Source organism: Xenopus tropicalis, chromosome 4 (assembly GCF_000004195.4).
Source record: "Xenopus tropicalis strain Nigerian chromosome 4, UCB_Xtro_10.0, whole genome shotgun sequence".
NCBI classification, from domain to species: domain Eukaryota; kingdom Metazoa; phylum Chordata; class Amphibia; order Anura; family Pipidae; genus Xenopus; species Xenopus tropicalis.
Genome location: NC_030680.2, coordinates 80,372,462 through 80,396,907, shown reverse-complemented (window position 1 = coordinate 80,396,907; position 24,446 = coordinate 80,372,462). Strand labels below are relative to the sequence as shown.

General features: G+C 39.6%; 1 protein-coding gene across 3 annotated transcripts in view; it reads right to left on the bottom strand.

Annotated features, from left to right (window-relative positions):
• zzz3 (zinc finger, ZZ-type containing 3) overlaps positions 1–24,197 on the bottom strand; it is a 42,904-nt gene extending 18,707 nt beyond the window's left edge. Inside the window, exons 1-2 of one of the 3 annotated variants that reach the window (XM_002939644.5) lie at positions 23,960–24,197; positions 8,174–9,675 (exon numbers count right to left, since the gene is read on the bottom strand). In XM_002939644.5, coding sequence (XP_002939690.2) covers positions 8,174–9,624 — 1,451 coding nt within the window. In that variant the 5' untranslated portion in view covers positions 9,625–9,675; positions 23,960–24,197. Of the gene's footprint in view, positions 1–8,173; positions 9,676–16,713; positions 16,815–16,842; positions 16,937–23,959 lie in introns of those variants that run through there. The other 2 variants (XM_004913919.4, XM_002939645.3) reach the window with 2 other exon arrangements.
• Positions 24,198–24,446: the final 249 nt, after the last annotated feature.

Below are 24,446 nucleotides of genomic sequence, written 5' to 3'. Positions count from 1 at the left end.
CATTGTGGTAAACATATACAGATCAACCAAACACTAATTTCTAACGTGGCAATATACTTTATAGAATGCCTGTGTGGACTTCACAATATAGGGGAACCAATTACCACATTTTGTAAAAGGGTGGCAAACCCCAGAAGCTTAATATGAGGGGACCAAGCAACTGATTTGTACAACGCATCTTTTACTACATCGTGTACACAATGGTCAAGTGCTATTTATGGACTATGGATTATTTTTTTGTGCCTACTGTGCCATCACAGACTATGCAGCAAGGACTTGCAAATCATAGGATTTGCCTAACCTGTGTGACCTTTTTCATTCCTGTAATAAGTGGTTGTTCTTTGCACTATAGCCAACTATTGGCATGCCCACATATTTTGCCTTAACTTGCGCATTTGATCTGATAGGGCTTTGTTAGCATCAATGTCCCTCCAACCCCTCTCTTTGTGCCGTCACTTCTCATAAGAATGTTTGTGTAGGTTTTGACTTTCTACTTGCAGTGCCTGCAATTCAGCAGTGATCGTTGCTTATTTGGCCTGGTAGCATGTTACCTTTGTGTAACAAAATCTCTCCTTAATGTCGTGATTTTATCGACTTTCATCCTTTGACTTTTACATCTTACTTCACCAAGCTACCCTCTGACTCCATCAGTTAAATCTATTCCTGCCTACCCCAATTACACATTTCTGCTTCCATTGGCTGTGCTATCAATAGTTTTAATTTTACAACTATTATTAGCTTTTAATTTAACGTCACTTGTAGGTGCTTCACATTATGTTCACATTTGCATAAAAACAGGAATGTAATTATACAGGTATAGGATCCATTATCCAGAATCCGGTTATCGAATTACTGGAAGGCCATCTCTCATAGACTTAATTTTAAACAAATAATTTTAATTTTAAAATGATTTCCATTTTAATAATAAAATAGTATCTTGTACGTGATACCAACTAACATGAATGAATGAATCCTTACTAGAGGCAAAACAATCCTATTTATTCAACATTTAAACATTATTCAACATTTAAATGATTTTTTTAGTAGATCAAATTACAGAAAGACCTGGAAAACCCCAGGTCCAAAGCATTCCGGATATTAGGTCCCGTACCTGTACAAATAAATTTGAACACTACATACATCTCCAGCCTTTAACTGGTATATATGATTTGTTGAAGCTTTGTTAACTATAAGATCATAACTCTTGGCACCATTTTATATGCTGATAGGGTATATATTTGGGGGGGCTGACCTCATCTGCACACTGTTAGTTCATTTGTGATTTTTTGCTTTTTAATTTAGGTCCCTTGAGTCCACCCTTAGCCTCTACTACGGTCATACACACAGAAATTAAAAATTATATATAAGACTGAATTATTGAGGAGTAGCACTGCAGTTCTAGAAGGGCCCTTTCAATAAGCCAATACAGCCCTTAATTTAAAGGGAAAAATCAAACCTACCCAAATGACAACTGCCTGATTTTTTAGCCCAATTACATTGCTACACAGCAGCTTGATTATATTAACTAAAGTAGCAAACAAAAAAATTAGTCTTACCAGTAATGGTAAACAGTACATTATATTTTAATTACTTTAAAACCATTTTATTTGTTGGTGTTACTGTTCCTTTAAGGGCTCTGGCACACGGGGGAGATTAGTCGCCTGCGATAAAACTCCCTGTTCGCGGGCGACTAATCTCCCCGAGTTGCCTACCCCTGCCATCCCACCGGCGAACATGTAAGTCGCCGGCGGGATGGCAGACACGGGGGGGCAATTTCAGGGAATCGCCGAAAAAGACTCGCGAGTCTTTTTCGGCGATTTGCGCGAAATCGCGCCGCCGCGTCTGCCATCCCGCCGGCGACTTACATGTTCGCCGGTGGGATGGCAGGGGTAGGCAACTCGGGGAGATTAGTCGCCCGCGAACAGGGAGTTTTATCGCGGGCGACTAATCTCCCCCGTGTGCCAGAGCCCTAAGGGATCACATTCAAGATTATGTTCTGGAGAATGGTAATATACATAGTAATCATCACGGCTTTAAGAAGGACATATTGTGTCAAAGAAATGTCACTAAATTAGACAGAGGGGTTGCAGTAGATGTGATCTATTTGGACTTGCTGAAGCTTTGATACACTGTTACATAAAATACTGCTTCCTAAACTAAGGTCTGTTGATCTTGGCAATGTTGTTTGCAAATGGATAGCAAACATACTAGAGGTGGTTGTTTATGGTACATTCTCTACCTGGAGTAGGGTTCTTAGAGGGGTGCTTAAATTTTATTTAATCTGCTAATTTAATTAAATTGTAAGTAAAAGTACTGGTGTTTGCTAATGACCCAAAAGTATTCAGACCAAATTCCAAATAGAACTCTGGTCAGCCAAGTGGCAGCTGACAAAAAAAAAATGGTTATGCATCAGTGATGTTAAAATGTGCAAACCTTGCGTACCATTAATGGGAATACGTTAGGCAAATTCACACTGGAAAAGGTTCTAGGGAAGGAAAATTCTCTCTGTAGCAAACGGATTTTGCCTTCCACCCAGCAGTTAGACAAGCTTCATTTATACAGGTATGGGACCTGTTATCCAGATCTCCTTAACTTAAGTCTGCTAAAAATCATTTAAATGCTGAATAAACCCAATAGGCTTGTTTTGCCTCCAGTAAGGATTAATTATATCTTAGTTAGGATCAAGTACAATGTTCAGTTTTATTATTACAGAAAAAAGTAAGTCATTTTTAAAAATCTGAATTATATGCTTATAATGGAGTCTATGGAAGATGGCTTTTTTTTTTCGTAATTAGGAACTTTCTGGATAAGGGGTTTCCAGATAAGGGATCCCATACATGTACTAAAAGTTTAAAATAGAAAGATATGTGTCTTTTTAAACTAAATTATTATGTTACTATACCCCCTAAGCCATAACCTTGAAGATTAGGAGCAGGGCATTACATAAGAGATTTATCGTGGACTGGTATTTACTACCGCCTTCAACAGTTACTCATAAGAACCAGAAAGTTGAAAAGCAAACACATTTTTAAATTCAGTTCAGTGTATACCCCGTTTAATTCTAGATGAAGAAAACACAGATAGGTATTTAATAGATAGGCAAAAAGTATTTTCAGCACAAGCTGTATTAATTGTGCTTATGGGTTAAAAGAGGGGGGTATGCTGCCCCTTAAAATCTGAAAGTATTTAGTCCCTGCAGCAACTAGTAGCTCTGAAGGCAGCGGGCAAAATGCTCAAATGCCCTTGAAAGAAATGTAGTATGCTCTTGATCAGTGATCCCCAACCAGTGGCTCGGGGGCAACATGTTGCTCCCCAATCCCTTGGATGTTGCTCTCAGCGCCCCCAAACCAGGTAATTATTTTTGAATTCCTGACTTGGGGGCAAGTTTTGGTTGAATAAAAACAAGATTTACTACCAAATAAAGCCCCCTGTAAGCGGATAGTGTGCATAGAGGCTACCTAATAGCCAATCTTAGCCCTTATTTGGCACCTCCATGAACTTTTATGATGCTTGTGTTGCTCTCCAAGTCTTTTTATATTTGACTGTGGCTCACGAGTAAGAAAGGTTGGGGATCCCTGCTCTTGATGCTGCTATCACATATATAAAATAGTGCTACACAGTGAAAATACACAAAGCACAAAAAAAATAAGGTAACATTTCTGAAGAGCACCATATGGAAAACCATAAGATATAAGCATTGCCATATTTACGGTACCGTACACAATTTAAATTATTAAAAACTTAATAGGTCTATGAAACTACTTTCAATGTTGGTCATAATGCAGTTTTACCAACAAGCTGTTGTTTCCTGGCAAAGTGTGCATGGATAACTAGCTGTTTATGATCTGTGTAAAAGATCCCTGTATTTCTTCAGAAATAATAATGGTTGAAACTATAACTATTAAAGATTTAAATCCACAATTTGGTTTGGGATTTGGACAAATTTCAACACTTTTTCTGGGACTTAGTAGGCTTCTGAGTGCCAGTCTTAAACATAGCCCTTAATGTTATGTGACTTTAAAGATGTCCGATTTTATTTGGTATTAGATCAAATCCAAAACTTATGGATTTGGTGCATCTCTAACCATTATCACAGCTAGCACAATCTTGGGCTAAAATTAAAAATAATTAGGTTGTTTAGACAATTTTTACTTAAATAATAGAGGGCACAAAAATGCAAGTGTATAAAATATATCTGATAAAAAAAGCAAGACTCAGCTGAAAATGGATTCTTCATTTCTGCACTTTGTATAATTCATAAGTACATATTTTCAAACTGAGTGTCCATTTCTCTGTGAACTAGTTGATTTGCAGAAATACTTTAAAATGACTGTGCACCTAAACTGTATAAGTCTCTTGGCAGCTTTATAAAAGGTGCAGAGTTATTGTGTTGGAAATCTTCCAAGAAGCCTTTCACGGGTAATATGCAAAGCAGCTTTAATGTGCATACTGGTCTGCTAGCAAAGCAGTTACAGAGATGCATAATCTCCATAAATGTAATTAGCATGGTAAATCCCCCTTATGACTGCTCAGGTAGCAGACCCTTTACAAGAAGCAGACATGAATATTTGCATAAAGAGATTCAAAACAATGGTTTGCGTAGACATATGTTAGCATGCAAACCAAAAATTACAGGGAATTTTAAATGTACAGGCCTCAAATATAAATCTGGAGCAGAGAATTCTGGCTTCTATTTAAGTACAATGTTTTTTCAGAACCTCCCACTTAACTCATAACAAGGTTTTCAAGTCATCTTAAATGTGTACTACCCACACATTGTTAAAAATAAAAAAAAAAAAAATAAAAAAAAGTGTTTAAAAGTAATTTAACTATAACATACTACTGCCCTGCACTGGTTAAACTGGTGCGTTTGCTACAGAAATGCTACTATAGTTTATATAAATACCCTGCTGTGTAGCCACGTGTGCAGCCATTCAAGCTGGAAAAAAGGCCCAGGATACATAGCCCATAACATAAGCTCTGTAGAATATAATGGGGCTTTACCTCTTATCTGCTAAGTAACCTGTGCCTTTTCTCCTTTGAATGGCTGCCCCCATAGCTACACAGCAGCTTTGTTTAAATAAACTATAGAAGTGTTTCTGAGGCAAACACACAACTTTTACCAGTGCAGGGCAACACTTAATTATACTGTAATTACTTTTATACACTCATTTTTTGGTATTACTGTTCCTTTAAGTACATTTATATCTATGTAAGTGTAGTTGTAGTCAGTTGGTCTTGTTTATTTAAAGGGGTAGTTCACTTTAGCATGTTATAGATTGGTTTTTATTTATTTTTTTAATAGTTTTTGCATTATTTGCCTTCCTCTTCTGCCTCTTTCCAGCTTTCTAATGGGGGACACTGACCCAGCAGCAAAAAAACTATTGCTGTGAGGCTACAGTTTTATTGTTACTATTTATTACTTATCCTCACCAATTAATAGTTCAGTCTCTCATTTAAATTAATGCCAGTTTGGTAAGCTGGAAGGCAAACTGGACTAGAAACCAGATAGCTGGAAATATCTAATCTAATGAGGTGCTAAAAAAAAAAAAAAATCACGAAAAAAGCCAATGGCAAATAGTCAATTGCCAAATAGCACAAAATACCGGCACAACAGGATTTGTTTAAGCGGGATAAACCCTGCTGATTTTAATAGTAGCAAACCATGTAACGTTTCGGGGGCACACCCCTTCGTCAGACATAATGACCAGTGATACCATGATACCTTTTTCTTGTGGACAGGAACAACAGAACAGTTGCAAAGGTTTATGGAGTACCTAAATGATGTACATTCCACAATTAAATTCACAGTGGAAGTACATAAAACTTGCCTTCACTTTTTAGATGTTGATATCACCTATACAGAATCAGGGTTTACTACATCAGTCTATAATAAACCCACGGACAGAAATGATTTATTGAATGCTACCAGTTTACATCCACCTGGAACCTTTAAGGGTTTACCCAAAAGTCAGTTTACCCGAATACGGCGTATTACATCTAATAATGATTTATATGACTTAGGGGCACATTTACTAATCCACGAATCCAAATCACGAATGGGAAAAAATCGTATTGAAAACAAAAATTTCGGAAGATCGCAAATATCACGAAAATGCTTACGAAAAAATCGTATTAGTCACGATAATATCGTATTGGCGATCCGAAAGTCACGAAATTTTTGTACCAAACAATTGTAAACAGCGGTAAAACTTTTCCGTTTTTTTGTGCAAACGTCTGAAAAAGTCGTGCGCCGTACGAAAAAGTCGTGTGGACGCCCGAAAAAATCGGCGAAAATACGCTCGGAACGTTCGCATGAACGCTCGAGCGTTCGTGCTTTTGTAAATGTGCCCCTTAGAGTCAACTAAGATGGTTAAAAAATTTTTGGAAAAAGGATACAAGGAGAGTGAACTCCTAAGGGCCAGAGATGAGGTAAAACTTATCCCCAGGGAAAGTTTATTAAAAAAAAGAACTGCAGAACAGCAGGAAAAGGATATCGTATCCCATTTGTTTCAACATATGATGTCAATTCAGGGCTGGTCAAAAGGACAATGCTTAAATACTGGGGAATATTAAAATCTGACCTCAGGTATGGGAAACTTTTTAGTGAACCCCCATTATTTTCCTATAGAAAGGCTAAAGTTATTGGTGACTTAATAAAATCAGAGACAAAGAAAATAAAAAACAGACGAGAGGGGAGATTGAAAGCTACACACCCATGCTTAAATTGTGGCCATTGTAATGGCATCATTCCAGGGGATTTCGTGTCCCATCCCTTGAAGCTACCGATTCGGGGGTATTCTACATGTAACAGTACGGATGTAATATATTGCATTAAATGCCCTTGTGGGCTTGCTTATGTGGGGAAAACAGGCAGACCCATTAAAACACGTTTAAATGAACATAAATCTACTATTCGTAATTATTCACCACCAAAACAGGAGGAGATCACTAAAAACAGTTCAGGAGCAGATAATACTGATCAAAAAAATAACAAAAAAAGAAAGGAAACTACACTGGCAAAACATTTTTTTTGACGTGGGCCACAGGGTATCACAAGTAAGATGGCAGATACTGGAAAAGATTGAAGTTAATCCTGTGCAGGATAAGAAAAGGGTTATTTTGCAACGAGAATCATATTGGATTTGGGCTCTTCAAACTAGGGTCCCCCGGGGCCTTAATGAAGAGTTTAATTTGACTTGTTTCTTGTAAAATTTTGTGTTATTCATGATTAATGTTATTTTATTTATTTGCAGAGATGAATTTTGAATATACCAGGGACAGATTCTACACCTTCTGTCATGTAGGGTAAAGTAGTTACTTTCTTCCCTATTATGCTCCTTGGTTACATGTAAATGTTACTTGCCACATTTTTCAAAGTTGCTTTGTTGCAACATTGTTTGGTTTCAGTATATCATTGTTTTTTTACAGGTGGTATTTTTCAAATTAGCACAAGGGGTAAAGGACTTGTGACTATGGACTAATTAACCCCTTAGTTTTTATGTATTTTATTGGGAACAAATGAGTTAATTAAATGTGTGATGTCATTGCTGCTACACTTTAAAAATTGCACTGCTGCACTGGTCATTATGTCTGACGAAGGGGCGTGCCCCCGAAACGTTACATGGTTTGCTACTATTAAAATCAGCAGGGTTTATCCCGCTTAAACAAATCCTGTTGTGCCGGTATTTTGTGCTATTTGGATCATGGTGGAGAGTGCCGACATCTCTCTAAATACTGTGCACCAGGTGGAACAGAGTGGAAAGGCCAGGGTGTGCTGGTGAGTGTGGATTGGCATAAATAGTCAATTGCCTCACAAACGTAACCTAACCGTAATGTCCCATGGAAAGTGTTAGTCGCCCGCAATAGATCTCTGCCTGCAGGAGGAAACTTTATGTGACTTCAGAAAGTGAAGCGATGTGTAGGCCTTTTCACCTGCGATTCCCTTTGTTGCTGGTAGAAAGGCATTTTGGAAGATTAGTCACCCGGAGAAGCAGAGATCTATTGCAGTGATTAAATCTTTTCGTGGGAAGTTGATCATGTATGTTAATACGTCTGTACATTAATAAAAATGTAAATCACATTTAAAATATGTATGTACAATGATATATGAAGGTAGTCATAATGTAAAACAACCAGTAGCAGAGGTTGCTGTTACCATAGTTACACATACTCTGTGTTGTGTTTCAGTGCCACGTGATCAGACTCAAAGTAATACACATCGGGATCTTCCTCTTCATCTTCGGTGGTTTGCTGTCCTCCCCTCTCTTTTGAAGTTGGTATATGTTGGGAAGCTGGTACGGTTTCAGAGTTTGGAACTGTCTGTTTATCTGCTGAACAGCGGACAAAACCGCAGTCCTGCTTTTTGTCAATGTGAGCAACATCAGTGATTATTAAGGAGCCATTAACAGTACTGGTTGTCTTACTATTATTACTAGTACATATTTTACTCTCATCAATAGGTCCATTCTCTCCACAAGGAAATTCATTTTTGCATGGGCTATCTTTAATAGACAAAGGCCTTCTTGGGGAAGTCCTTAAGGTATACCTGTGTTCTTGGGTGTCTGAAAAGGTTGCTGCATTATTATCAACATCAAGCTCTGCAAAAGATAACTCTGATTCAGGATCACCTGATACACAGTTGTCATGAGCAGCATTTATGACACTGACAGTATTTTCAGTATTAACTTCTGAGGCACTATCCTCTGCACCAGATATCTCATCAGAGTCCCTTGCAGAAGACAGCGTTTCTGAACTGAATGATGTTTGTTTATTGGTCTGATTTACATTATCAATTGGCAGGCAACTAGCAACTAAGCTATGATTCTTTTTTTCAGCCCGCTCCTCTGAGTTTGTACAAGGCACATTGTGGTCTAAAAGTGTGTCCTTTCTGTTAGTCAACACTGAATATGAATTTAATGAACTCCCATTTTCCGAAACAATTTTTTCCTTGTGAGGAGGTAAAGCAACAGTATTTTGTTTAGTGCTGCCATCAGACTGGCAGTCATTACAATTGAAAGCAGCAGTGTTTTTCTCATCAACACCATTAAGCGTTTTATGGCTAGCAGTCTCAATAGTTATTGTCTTTTTAAGATGCTCTTCTGGTTCAAATTCCTTTTTGATTTCCCCTTTGTCACGATCATCCAATAAAATACATCGATGAGCTCGTTTAGTACTGGTAGAATCTGTTTCATTGTCAGAACAAGAGTTCTTTCTTTCTGTAGTGGACACTTTCTCCTCTGGGCTACTAGGTTCGTCAGACCGCAAACAATGTTTTATCTTCTTCAGTACAGGAGATAAAGCTCCAGGTGACCGTATTTCACTGTTTTCCACACTGTCTTTCTCAGCGATGTCCTTCTCAGAAACAGACAGTCCTCTTTTTCTTGGGCTAACCCAAGACTCACGAGGTCCTGTTGGTTTTAACTCACCGCTTCTTGGGCAAATTCCTTTTTGTGCAGTTTCTGACTTTTTCTTTGGTGACCTGGATCTCAGTAACGATTGAGGAACAACCTCTTCTGCATGAGCAATGCTTCGGTTTCGCAAGGTGCGTCCACAGAAATTTTCATCAAGACCATTAAATCCCACTGTTGATCTTGTGACACGAGTCGATCGAGAAGCAGCCATGCTATGGATCACCCCAAACGTATAAGTGGCATGATCCACTCATTGGGAAACCTTTAAAACATAAAAATGGGCAAAATATATGAATGGCTTTGTTTCAAAAGTATTGATGTTTTCTAATTAAAATCTACAAAAACACCTTATAAGAATATCTTGCACAAAACTAGAATGCTGGTTAAGTGGTTATTCTTTTAAATAATATAATGATGGTCTGAAAACCCAGAAACTAGTACAGTGGTGTGAAAAACTATTTGCCCCCTTCCTGATTTCTTATTCTTTTGCATGTTTGTCACACTTAAATGTTTCTGCTCATCAAAAACCGTTAACTATTAGTCAAAGATAACATAATTGAACACAAAATGCAGTTTTTAAATGAAGGTTTACGTTATTAAAGGAGAAAAAAAAACTCAAAATCTACATGGCCCTGTGTGAAAAAGTGATTGCCCCCCTTGTTAAAAAATAACTTAACTGTGGTTTATCACACCTGAGTTCAATTTCTGTAGTCTCCCCCAGGCCTGATTACTGCCACACCTGTTTCAATCAAGAAATCACTTAAATAGGAGCTACCTGACACAGAGAAGTAGACCAAAAGCACCTCAAAAGCTAGACATCATGCCAAGATCCAAAGAATTTCAGGAACAAATGAGAACAAAAGTCATTGAGATCTATCAGTCTGGTAAAGGTTATAAAGCCATTTCTAAAGCTTTGGGACTCCAGCGAACCAGTGAGAGCCATTATCCACAAATGGCAAAAACATGGAACAGTGGTGAACCTTCCCAGGAGTGGCCGGCCGACCAAAATTACCCCAAGAGCGCAGAGACAACTCATCCGAGAGGCCACAAAAGACCCCAGGACAACATCTAAAGAACTGCAGGCCTCACTTGCCTCAATTAAGGTCAGTGTTCACGACTCCACCATAAGAAAGAGACTGGGCAAAAACAGCCTGCATGGCAGATTTCCAAGGCACAAACCACTTTTAAGCAAAAAGAACATTATGGCTCGTCTCAATTTTGCTAAAAAACACCTCAATGATTGCCAAGACTTTTGGGAAAATATCTTGTGGACCGACGAGACAAAAGTTGAACTTTTTGGAAGGTGCGTGTCCCGTTACATCTGGTGTAAAAGTAACACAGCATTTCAGAAAAAGAACATCATACTAACAGTAAAATATGGTGGTGGTAGTGTGATGGTCTGGGGTTGTTGTGATAGATGGAACCATGAATTCTACTGTCTACCAAAAAATCCTGAAGGAGAATGTCCGGCCATCTGTTCGTCAACTCAAGCTGAAGCGATCTTGGGTGCTGCAGCAGGACAATGACCCAAATCACACCAGCAAATCCACCTCTGAATGGCTGAAGAAAAACAAAATGAAGACTTTGGAGTGGCCTAGTCAAAGTCCTGACCTGAATCCTATTGAGATGTTGTGGCATGACCTTAAAAAGGCGGTTCATGCTAGAAAACCCTCAAATAAAGCTGAATTACAACAATTCTGCAAAGATGAGTGGGCCTAAATTCCTCCAGAGCGCTGTAAAAGACTCGTTGCAAGTTATCGCAAACGCTTGATTGCTGCTAAGGGTGGCCCAACCAGTTATTAGGTTCAGGGGGCAATTACTTTTTCACACAGGGCCATGTAGGTTTGGATTTGTTTTCTCCCTAAATAATAAAAACCCTCATTTAAAAACTGCATTTTGTGTTTACTTGTGTTATCTTTGACTAATAGTTAAATGTGTTTGATGATCAGAAACATTTTGTGTGACAAACATGCAAAAGAATAAGAAATCAGGAAGGGGGCAAATAGTTTTTCACACCACTGTATGTTGCTGCAACTTGCATAACACCCACCATCAGCTGCATAATAAAAAGGTGTAGAAGAAAGCAGACTGATGGAACAGGTTTTGTGAAAAACATTAAAAAAACAGTAAAACTAAAAAATAAAAAATGCTTTAAAATAATTAAAATACAATGCACTGTTGCCCTGCACTGGTAATAGACGTGAGCTTGCTTTAGAAAGACTACTATAGTTAATATAAATAAGCTGCTTTGCAGCCACGGAGGCAGTCATTAAAGGAAAAGGCACAGGTTAGGCTTATGCCCCACAGAGCCGATGGCCTTTCCAATGCAATTGAAAAAAGGCATTTTAGAGTGGTTAGTCTTCACGATAGCAGAGATCTATCGCTGCGACTAACTCGATCCGTGGGGCATCAGCCTTACATAACAGGTAACAGATAAAAGCTCTGTAGAATACAATGGAACTCTATGCAACTTATTTGTTAACTGCTATGCAACCTGTGGATTTTCTCCTTTTTTCCCAGTTTGAATGGCTACTCCCATGGCTTCACAGCAGGTTTGTTTATATAAACTACAGTAGTGTTTCTGACGGAAACACACAACTTTTACCAGTGCGGGGAAATAGTACTTAGTATATTCATTGTTTTTAAACACTTTAATTTTTTTGTGTTACTGTTCCTTTATGTCACATGTAGCCCACCCACAAGCTGGACCAATTTGGGCTTATCCAATTGCTGGTTCTGAGGACAATGGGATCTTACAGTTCAGCCTACATAGACCAATTAAACAAAAACTGCATCAACATGCTCCCCATTTGACAGGATTTTCAAACCTGCCCAATTGATATCTGGGTAATTTTCAACAAGATATCAGTTGGGCAGGTCTGGTGGTGCACCCCATACACAGGCAAACCAGTAGCTGACTAGTGAGCAGCTTTTATTAGCCAGTGTATAGAAAGTTTTACTTGTAAAACAGATAAAGGGTTCCCTAACCAGAATATGGAGTGTTATCCAGGGCTGAAAACGCACTCACACTGTAATCACTAGGTCTGTTTTACTTTAGGAGAAAATAAATAATTACATATTATAAGGCTGCATTTTAAGTTAAGGCAAAGCTCAAAGTTATTTTATTTAGACATTCAAAAAAGAACAATGGGAAATAGGACTACGGCCTTTGTAATGTTCATATTAACAGCTGTACTTCAGATTCACAACACGAAAAGCGGTGGGTTTGACTGTAAAATGTGTTATTTGTTTGATTGACTTTTAAAGATAAATAACTAAAAACCTAAGTGTTTTGTTATTTCATGAGCTAAACACAGCAAACTGGGAAACCGATTCTACTTACTTCCAGGTTTGGTTCTTGCAAGGCAGACAGATTGCCAGTGCCAAGAACCAAATATCGAGTAGCTTCAAGTTCCCTATTTAGCTTATTAAATAACAAAAATAAAATAAAAAAATACTTTGTGATTAAAACACAAAAAAGTTTGCACAAACCCTTTTCATTGAACAAGGGGATATTATATTTTAAAAGATTTCTAACATTAAAACAATTGAGTGCAAAGAATAACATTGAAAAGTGAAGTAAAAAAAAAAATCAAAGAAAAAATCAGAAAAACGGTTTACTGTTATTCAGTAAAATCAGGGGATAGGACTAGCTGAAGATATTATTTTTTAAGACTTCTGTTAATCTGCATATAGTTATTTTTTTCTCTGCAAATCTGTGTTTGCTAAAATAGTCAACCGTAACTATTTAACTTTCACTGCAAAATGAATAATGAAATTAACTAGTAGGTTAATTGGCTTTTGGTGAAACCAATAGTGTTGCACTTTGAATGTCTGGGACAAGGACACCAGTGTAATATGTTGGCACTATAAATTTATCTAAAGCTCAGGATTCAGGTTGTTTCATGTTACTCAACAGACTGTATTTTCCATCTTGAAGTCTTTGAATAACCATAAAACACTTTAGGTCCTGAAATGCAAAGATAAGAGCCAAGTTAGCTGTTCAAGTTTATATGAAGATCAGATGTTAAACTCTTCTTGAAAAGTTTACATTTTCTAAAAGTTTTTGGGGCTAGACCAAACTATTTTGCTTGAACTCACCATTTACTACTTTACAGCAGGTATTTAAAAAAAAAAAATTCCAATGTTCCAATACCATACAGGCAAGTGAAACAGCTCCTGGTCAAACGGACCCTGGTGAGGCTTTTTTATACAAGTATGGGACCTGTTATCCAGAAAGCTCGGGACCCAGGGTTTTCCAGATAAGGGATCTTTCTGTAATTTGGATCTCCATAACTTAAGTCTGCTAAAAATAATTTAAATATTAAATAACCAATAGAATTGTTTTGCCTCCAATAAGGATTAATTATATCTTAGTTGGGATCAAGGACAAGGTACTGTTTTATTATTACAGGAAAAAAGAAAATCATATTTAAAAATGTAAATTATTTGCTTATAATGGAGTCTATGGGAGATGTCCTTTCCGTAATTCAGAACTTTCTGGATAATGGGTTTCCAGATAAGGGATCCCATACCTGTATTATGAAAATAAATGAAATGCTAAGAAACATGTCAATGTACATTCATTAAAATTGTTAAATGGTTTTTAAGTTAACTGTACACTTAAGGTCCCCATACACTGTAAGATCCGCTCGCTTGGCGAGATTGCCAAGCAAGCGGATCTTCCTTCGATATCCCCACCTACAGGTGGGCGATATCGGGGAGCTTGAAGTTAAAAAAAAAAAATAATAAATAATCCAATCATTTGGCCCTGGGGCCAAACGACCGGATTATGTAGGCGGCAATGGGGCAGTCGGTTCAGGGACCACATCAACGAGCCGATGCGGCCCCCGATCCGACTGAATCTTTTAACCTGGCCGATCGATATCTGGCCAATTTCAGGCCAGATATCGGTTGGCCAGCCCGCTCGTTTCTGCTCCTACACGGGGAGATAAGCTGCCGAGTCGGTCCAAGGGACCGATATCGGCAGCTTCTATCGGCCCGTGTATGGGGGCCTTTAATTGCTATGAAAAGCAGTATCTGGTTGGTATAGGTTCTGATTACAACAATGCCTTGCCTTGAAGACTTCGGAAAAATGCCAAAAAAAAAGTGCCACATGTGTTTTTCCACTGGAATGACATTACTGCAACAATGTAAATTGCTGGTAGGAATGTATTCGCAGGAGATTGTTTGCTTGCGGTAGCAAAGATGTATCATGTGCAATGAACCTTCTCATGTCCCAGTACTTAATCCTTTGCCACTATAGTGTTTATGAAGAAAACACATTTTTACCAGTGTAGGGCAATAGTACAATATATATATATATATATATATATATATATATATATATATATATATATATATATATATATATATATATATTTATTTTTTTTTTTAAATTGAGATTTACCAGAAACTTGATGAAATGACTAATATGACTCAATTTTGAAAAATCCTGGAAGTCTGATTCTTTCCAGACTAGAAACATCTTGGAGTTAAATCCAAAGGTTCCACTGCTCCTAAATCGTTGAGCTAATCCATACAGTCTTGAAACATTTCTCTAGCATCTAGAATTTTCAGACTGACTAATGCAGGAAAGACACTGTAACTGACAACTTAGGGAAAATTCTGACAAATAGCCAACTCAAATAATAATATAATAAAAAATGTTAAACTATAATAACTTAAACAATGCATATTGGAAAATTGCTTTGAGTTACACCAAAGAAACCAAAGACCAAAGAAAACAATCCCAAGTATGCACTACAGATACTGTTGATGCATGGTGGGAGATGTAGGTCAGCAACATTTTTAAAGTCAAATGTAAGATCAAACCTCTGCCTAAGTGTAGTTTAAAGCAGCATTTCTGAATTATTCTTTTGGATAGACCCCAGAGTAAAGCTGGAAGTCTTGTGAGCAGATATCATACCTCATTTTTAAAGCAGAGAGAGGGACAAAAATAATTTTTGACCATGCCCATTTTTGCGACCACATCCCCTAAATACCACTCCCATTTGACTAAATTTGGCAGGCAAGTTTGAACACATTTATGGGTGGTTTTGGGTCCTGTTTTATGTGTTTTTAAAGTTTTGCTGAAAAAACACATAAAAAAAAAAAGTTCACCCAAGAAATCTGTACTCTGTGCCAAAAGCTACTTTTAATTAAATTTGTATCTTTTTTTTTTTTGTTTCAGTGCAGGAGATCAAAGGGAAATGAGGGACTTTTCAGTACGAATCCTGGACTGCGGGTTGAGCTGTCAAAAGAGGGACTGTCCCGTGAAAATCTGGAGAGTTGGGAGGTATGAGATATGGTTTAGAACAAATTATGTATTTCCCTATAATGAGTACTGTATATAATTTTTTTTGTATGAAGACATTTTTCTGGACTGAAGTGAATCACAGTGGCCCACCAATTTTCAGAAGCCCAAAAATTGACCCCAAAAATTACCTAAGGGCAGGGGTGGGCAAACTACAGCCTAAGGATTGGCGAGTCTCGAGACTGCATGTAAGTGCTGGCCTGGCCTGTCAAATTTTAAAAGTCAATGTGGCTCCTCAGCCTAAAAGTTTGCCCACCCCTGCCTAAGGGGGTGAAACAAGCGCAAATGCATAAACGCGGCCGGCAGACAAGGAATTTAGCAGGGCAGTAACACTGCCGGCAGGGTGCAGATCTTGGCTTATGACCTCGCCATGTGATAAACTGGGCCAAACCCGCTAGCCTTGCACATTACATGTCACCCCAAGCATCAACAGTAACCGTGGTGCGTAAAAATTTTATGTGGAAAACATGTATTCTGACCAAAAGTTTACATAAATGTTCATTTTTGTGCAAGTGGCTGGAAGGAAATGGGAGAGACCATCAACATATTTATGACTTCAGCATCATATGATTTCATTGATATATATGTAGATAGATAGATATAGCTAATTGAATGCTCCCAAACTAGCGGGCATGCAAAAATATCAGAGCTCTGTTTTAATATTTGTAGTAATAATTGTGTTACTCTGTAGTCAGTTTAAAACTGCAGACAACTATTTTTGAAATCCGCTTATACAGTGTGCTCTGAATGCAAATGATAAGTGAAACAATATGCATGCCCTGCCGGTGGCCCTGCAGCTGCTGCGTTACTGAGCGCATAGCAACAGAGTGCGGGCTGGGCAGCTCTCACACAGCCACATACACGTGCATTACACCAACACTCAGTAGCTAAACATACCCCGCCCCCACATAGTTTGTTCAAGTCCTCCCTCCCACGCGTGTCCCTTCCCACCAACAGGTCCGCAGCTACACTCGCCACACGCACCGAGCTCCCTTTCCCCCGCAAGACGTTTCCACGCGCCGCCCACCAATAAAGTAAGGGCGGCTCTGCTCCTCCTCCCGAGCCACGGTGCCGCCGCCCTGCCCCCCTCCCTCCTTCTCGGTGTTACTTCACCTCATTCTGTGTCCGGCTCTCACTGCGCCCGCGCCGCCCCAATCCCGCGAGAACGGAACCGCTTGCACCTCGCGAGACCAGGCGGGAAGATGGCGGCTACTAGAGACAGTCTAGAAGTGGCGGAGGCGGGGCAACTAACCCTTACTAGGGGCGTCCCAAAATAGTCCCGCACCTGCGGAAATCTGGCGCCCTTCTTATTGCCCATAGCAACGGCAGTAGCAGCACCTGGCAACGGATATTATGCCTGGTGCTGAAACAGCGCCGCCTTACCATTCGTGCAGTGCCTGTAGGCAGCGCATTGTTTGCTCTCCTATCTACACATTAGCAATGGAACAGTTTATGCGAACGCGTGGAGTATATCGCATGAGCAATCAGAATAAAATAAAGGTTACAACAGTGGAATTGGTTAACATGAAATCGATTTAAACCCACATAAAAATATATAAACTATTCGTCCAAAAGCAGAAAAAAGTCTATGTAATAAATTATGTAATAAAAACGCTACATTCGCCCAGAAGCAGTAACCCATAGCAACCAAACAATAGGCATAATTTACTGTTCATCTGTTTAAAAGCAAGCATCTTATTGGTTACTATGGGTTATTGCTCCATAGCAAACATTGTGCCTTTTATTAAATAAGGGGCAACTGGCTTCATTCTTGTCACATATTATGTCACTTTTATGCAGTCTCTGAAATTTTTTTACAGCCCTGATAAAAGTCTGGTGTGAGATTCCAATTAGGCCCTGGAATTCTATTTACAGAGACTTAAAGGAACAGTAACACCAAAAAATGAAAGTGTATAAAAGTAACTAAAATATAATGTGCTGCTGCCCTGCACTGGTAAAAGTGTGTTTACTTCAGAAAGTCTACTATAATTTATATAAATAAGCTGCTGTGTAGCCATGGGGGCAGCCATTCAAAGGAGAAAAGGCACAGGCAGATAACAGATAAAACACTATTGTATTCTACAGAACTTATCTGTTATCTGCTATGTAACCTGTGCCTTTTCTCCTTTTTTCCCAGCTTGAATGGCTGCCCCCATGGCTACACAGCAGCTTATTATATAAACTATAGTAGTGTTACTGTAGCAAACACACCAGTTTTACCAGTGCAGGGCAACAGTGCATTATATTTTTATTACTTTAAAGCGCTTTCATTTTTTAGTGTTACTGTTCCTTTAAATAACCCCCCACAGGTCAAACAAGAAGGGACTGACATTTCACATATTGCCTACCCTGCTCCTATACACCAGTGATTCTGAGGGCCATAGCGCAAGAGGAGATATCAGCAATCTGTCCTGATCCCAGGGGAGCTATAGGGGATGCCAACTGAGGCAGCCCCCCACCCCCTCATGCTTCCACCTCTTTTGCATCAGATAAAGTTCTGGCAATCTGGCTCACACTAACCAAAGGCAGCCTCATGCAGGAGCAGCCCTTCCTCATGCATCCATGTTGAGTGAGCACTGACTACACTCACCTGCAGTTTGGAGTCAAAATGTGCCCCCTTTGAGAGGAGGAGAACAGAGTTTCCATCAAAGCTCACACAACACAAGGCAGATTGGCTTTTCTCCACTCATGGCGAAAAAAACCCCACCTGCAACATGACAGCCAAGGAAAGCCTTAAGGTTGCCATACACAGGAAGATTTAAGCTGCCAATTAGATTCAGAAATGTTTCCGTCGGTTCGGGGACCGCATTGGCTCATTGATGTGGTCCTCGGTCCGTCGGTGCCTATGGCCGCCATTGGAATTCCATCAAATTAGCCTGATTTTGCCCCCCTTAGGCACCAACCAGCAACCCCCAGTAAGTTAAAGGAGAACTAAACCATACCCCATTCTCAGCCTACCCTCCACTGCCCCCCCCCCTTCCAAGCAAGACCTATTCTGTTCAGAAGTCTCTCTTATCTGCTATAAATCTACAGAGTTGAGTGCATACTTTAATGGTGCCATCTTCTGATCCTCTTTCAGTTGTCGATATGGATCTTGCTGGAGCATGCACAGTTGAAGTGGATTAGGGACAAGGATTCAACTGCACAAGCTACTCAAAGATCTGTGTCAGTGGTCTAATAGAAGAGGATTGTAAGACAGGGGAAGATGGCCCCTTAAATCTCTGTGCTGATCTGCCATATATTTGCAAAGCTGTGCACGTGGAGATTTTTGAAAAGAACAAATGCTGCAGGGAGGAAGTTTGGGGGGTGACTAGGGTTAAGTTACAGATACAAGAGGTTCTTACCCAAAAGAGCTTACAATCTAAATAACATCTCTTCCTCCTAGCACACATGCACGTGAAGTTAGCTACTAAGACATCTCTTTAAGTATGCATTTGTGCTGGAAACCAATAGGTAAAACTGCAAACTAGGAACCAGCTACCTCTTGGAACACTGTGGTAAAATGTCAGGTGGGTTTATATTAACACTTATTAGTCATTACAACACCAGAACCTAACCCACCCTTCTCCCTATCCAGTCCGCAGTGTACCGTGACTTATAATCCAGCACCTGATCCATCCATCTATAACATTTCCAGAGGGGGAAGGTGTTTGCACATTATGAACTGGTGTAGCATGTGTGCCAAACAGTCACCAGAAGGGGCTAGGCCAGAGGAATAGTCAGGCCCACCACATGCCAAAGTAAAATCACTTTACAGATCACATACGGACCAACCCAACCTGCAGATTCACTTCATCAATATGGACCAATCCAATCCCACATTCAAGTGCTACTCTGGACAACCTCAAGAATTACAACATCTATGAAGCCGCAATATCAGAGTAAACCATTACTACCAATCAACAACATTCTGTAATACTAATGTTTAGCACATGCTATTCACACCTTTAATTTGTTATAACTGAGGGCTAATGATGGGTAGACTACATGTACAAGCAATGCTTGATGCAAATGATAAACAGTTTAATGAATTGCATAACATGCTACCACTATAGAAGAAGGAATCCATAAACATTCAGTCTGTTTTCCGCAAAGTCCTTGTGCATCCATGCTTTTGCTCAGGATTCAGCTCTAGGGAGCTGGACCACTTTAGTGTTACCTGGCCACACATGGCAGCTGCTAACCCAGTTGTGAATTTGCAGAAGCATCATAGGAGAAATGGACAGATCTAAGGTGCTCAGTTTGTGTGGTTCAATAGGGTGGAGGTGGGCCTGTGTGGGGAGAAATGTGTCCACTTCCCCCACACCTAATAAACAACATTACACAGCAGCTGAGTTGGTGGTCACCATGTTTGGCCAGGTCATATCCAGTGCCGAGGCTTTCAGGCAGTGATTCCCATTTGTTAACTCATTTGTTTAATTGGGATCTCATTATCTAGTTTTAGGACTTGAGCAAAAACATATCTTGTTTATGCACAAATATTAAATTCAATTTCACAAATTCAAATAAAAAACAAAAACACTGTATATGGACATATTCTTGCTTGCTTTAAAGGAATAAATTCTTTATAACAATCTGGCCAGGTATTTGCCCCTGCTTTAAAAAAAAATATAACATTGCCACTTTGATATGGATTTAAAATGTGCATGCTGCTCCCCCGATGTTTTTTGGCACGGGGGTAGTCACTGTTGAAAGTTACGCCACTGGCAAAAGATGAATTTAAACTTATGGCCAATTTTCCAGGCTTTTTCTGTATTGTGAGAATGCAAGTCTGCCGCATGGAGCAGTTTGCATGTTTCATGCAGAGGGCAAAGAAGCTGACTGTACTTAATCATGGTGGTGACATCACACAATGGAGTGCAATATTCAATTTTTCTGAAGCAATATAAGGGGTGTTGTGTAGGAAAGCATAAAAAAGTAAAAGAAATATTAGTTTCAACTTGTGTTGCGTATGCCATCCCACCAGCAATTTACATGTTCGCTGGTGGGATGTCATATCGAGGAGATTAGTCGCCCGCAACAAGGGAGATTTGTCGCGGGCGACTAATCTACCCATGTGCCAGAGCCCTAATGTAGCAACCAATTAGGTCTTTGCTTTGATTTCTAACTTGTAGGTGACTGTTCAAAACAGTACCTTGTATTTGATCCCAACTAAAATATAATTAATCCTAATGCAAAACAATCCTATTGGGTTTCATTTTCATTTATTGATTTTTTAGTAGACTTAAGTTAAGCAGATCCAAATTACAGAACGACCCCTTATCCAGAATACCCTTTGTTCTTAACATTCTGGATAACGGGTCCTGTACCTGTACTTAAAATACCATTTTATAGTAAAGGATCTGCACACCTACCACTATAACTCTTCCTGCTCTCTACTGTTTGAGATCACTTCTACCTGCCACAACTCATCCCTCCCTAGAGTGTAATATAAGTTACCCCACCCCTTGCCCACTCTCCTCACACCTCATTTGCTAAAGTCCTGCTGGCTAGAAGATTCAGGAGACATGGCAGGCAGTGCATAGATTATCCTCTGAAAAGCAAAGGGACTTCAAGTCCCAGAAGCCATTAATTCAGCATAGAATGATGTAAGGGGGTTAAATGACACGGCCAAAAGAGGCTGGAGAAAAAAATGTATATATTTATTTTGGCAAGTTAGATAGTGTTGATGCACCCTTTTTTCCCCCCATTTACAGAAGCCCAACTGAATGTACTTGTGAACTATCCAAGTGGCTGGCCAAACCAAAACTGTGCTAATAAAATTATGACTATGAAAATTGGCATTTTTTTTATCATTTGCATATGCTAATTAGGGTTCAAATTTGGTTCAGGATTCGGCCAACTCCTTTCTAGAAAATATGGTATTTGGATGCACTTTAGACCTATGCATCATTAGGCTAAAGAAGGAAAAATAAAACTTGTTTTTATAACTTCTTTAGTTATTTTGTCCTACTTGTGAGCCCAGCAAGCCAGATTTGGCTCTTCAATTGATTTTTAAGGCCCCAGTGAATTATCCTTTTGACTCATTTAAATATAATCCAGTCTTCAGATGTGCACTATATTTCTTATTGCTCCATTAAAGGAAGACTATACCCCCAGAATGAAGATTTAACCAACAGATAGGTCACTTAATATAATATAAACTATTAAAGAATCTCACCAAACTGTATCTGTAAATATTGCCCTAACATCCTTTCCCTTGATCCACCATTCAGTGATGGGCTGTGTGCTCCCTCAGAGATCACATGACCAGAAATAATGAAACTAACTGTAACAGGAAGAAGTGTGGGCAAAAGGCAGAACTCTGTCCATTTATTGGCTTATGTGACTAAGCATGTGTGTGCGCCTTGCCTTCTTTGTGTGCACTGTGAATACTATGATCCCAGGAGGCAGCCCGTAATTCTTAAAATGGCAATTTTCTATTTAAGAGTACCCAATAGCACATACTACTAAAAGTATATATATATTTTTTTTTTAAAAAATGGTTTATTTAGATCAGGGGTCCCCAACCTTTCTTACTCGTGAGCCACAGTCAAATGTAGAAAGACTTGGAGAGCAACAAAAGCACAATAAAAGTTCATGGAGGTGCCAAATAAGGGCTAAGATTGGCTATTAGGCAGCCTCTATGCGCACTATCAGCGTACAGGGGGCTTTATTTGGTAGGAATCTTGTTTTTATTCAGTCAAAACGTGCCCCCAAGTCAGGAATTCAAAAATGACTCCCTGGTTTGGGGGCACTGAGAGCAACATGTTGCCCACGAGCCACTGGTTGGGTATCACTGATTTAGATGAAGCAGGGCTTTACATAAGAGCTTGGTCATGCAATATATTTTTATAGAGACCTTCATTGTTTTGGGGTATAGTTTTCCTTTAAACTGAAAAAGTCAGATAGCACTGTATTAATAGTAATTTCCAGTTTCAGTATTTACTTACTTAATATTTGTGCTGTCTAGTCTAGGCTTGAAATCACTGGCAACAACAAACATCTTGGGGCCTTTTTATCATGCTGTGTAAAAAAAATGGCTACCAAACAGACCATGCACATCTGATTGCTAAGAATTGCAGCGAAAAAAATGCATATTTAGGAAACTGCATTCATTTTTAGCAAAAAAGCTCAAAACTACAGCATTAAAGGAATCAAGCTCCTTTGAAAAACTGTGTAAAACAGTGATCCTCCAGTGTTTTTTTACTTCTACAGTTGTGTAAATAGCAATGAGTGGCAGGACTCTTAAAAACAAAATATCATTATCCACCCTGCATGCTCTCTCCAGTGCTATCAAAGAGCTTTATTAAAAAGAAAAAAAAATACATAGCATTTCAATTAAGGCATTTACAAGCCGTCCTATCGACTTTGCTGCATTTTGCAAATTTTTGCCATTTAGCAAAATTTTCAGGAGGGAAACAGGACAAATATACCTATCACTAGTCCCCTACAACAAGACGAATGAAAGCACATTTTCTGTGTACCAAGAGTTAGCATGCCGGTGTAAAGGTGCACGGGCAAATTCAGGTCCTTCAGCCAAATTCAGCATCTTATCTGTCTGTGTATGGGCACCCTGACAGGCCTATCCAAACGACATCTGATGGTGCCTATGCATTCCATGTATTGGCCACCTTCCCTAGCTCCAGGGTCACTGACCCTGACAATCAGAAAGCATTTTTTGCAGACAGAAAATAGGCAGACCAGAAGCATTAATAGTTAAGAAAACCATACAAGATAAATAATGAGGCTCAGCTGAAAAGAGGCAACATTGTAAAAGTTCATTCAAAAGTGAACTCCCCTTTCAGGACTGCGCCAGTGTTTTAAACAATTGTACTTTAAAAACCCCTAAGGCACACAAGCCAACAGGCACCACTCACTACTACATGCAGCCTGATAGCCATAAAGCCCCACCGTGGTGTCTGATACAGTCCCCTGCGCCCAGAGTCCAGGTGCATTACCGCACCGCGAAAGGGCGAGGGCGCTGTTTGCTCACATGCTAGCACAAGGCATCGCCAATTCTTACTTCTCTAGCAGAACTACAGGTCCCTTTAACATTGGCTTGTGTATAGCAAATGTAATTGCTGCATTGTAGCTGCAGCTGCACGGTTGTTATATAAATGCTCCACTTTATTCACATGATGGAAGGGTTCCCCACCTACCTCCCACCCTCGCCGCCGCAAGGCGCAACCCCAGATAGCTCCCTTGGCACGGTTACCGAGAGGGGGCGGGTCTCATGGACGTCGCTCACCTTTGTGTAACCTAATCACCACCGGAAACTCTCTGCTCTCATGGCGCATCTCCACGCTGAGCCAAAGCTTGTCTTACCCCCTCCCCAGGGGAGTCAGGCCGCCGTGCACACGCACACACTGCAGGAAGCGCTGCTCTCTACACCACCGCTTCCGCTTCCCACAGGCCGCTCTCCATTTGGGCACCGCGGCGCCACCTGCCGGTGCTCGGGAGACCTTTCCAAAGCAGCGCGAATAATAACAACGAGCATGAAGAACAGCTGATGGTTTACAGGTTGGATCTCGGTGTCTAATTTTAACTGAATTTGCTTCACAGGAAAAGGATGGAGGGAAGCGAATTGAGCATGATCACTTCTAAGAACATTTTATCATCATAAGTGTAAGGGCTGGGCCAGCAATGTAATACCGAAGGCTATAAAAGGGAATAAAAACAAAGGAATAAAAATGTTTTGGTTTTTTTTGCATCTTGAAGCAAATTGATGTACTGAG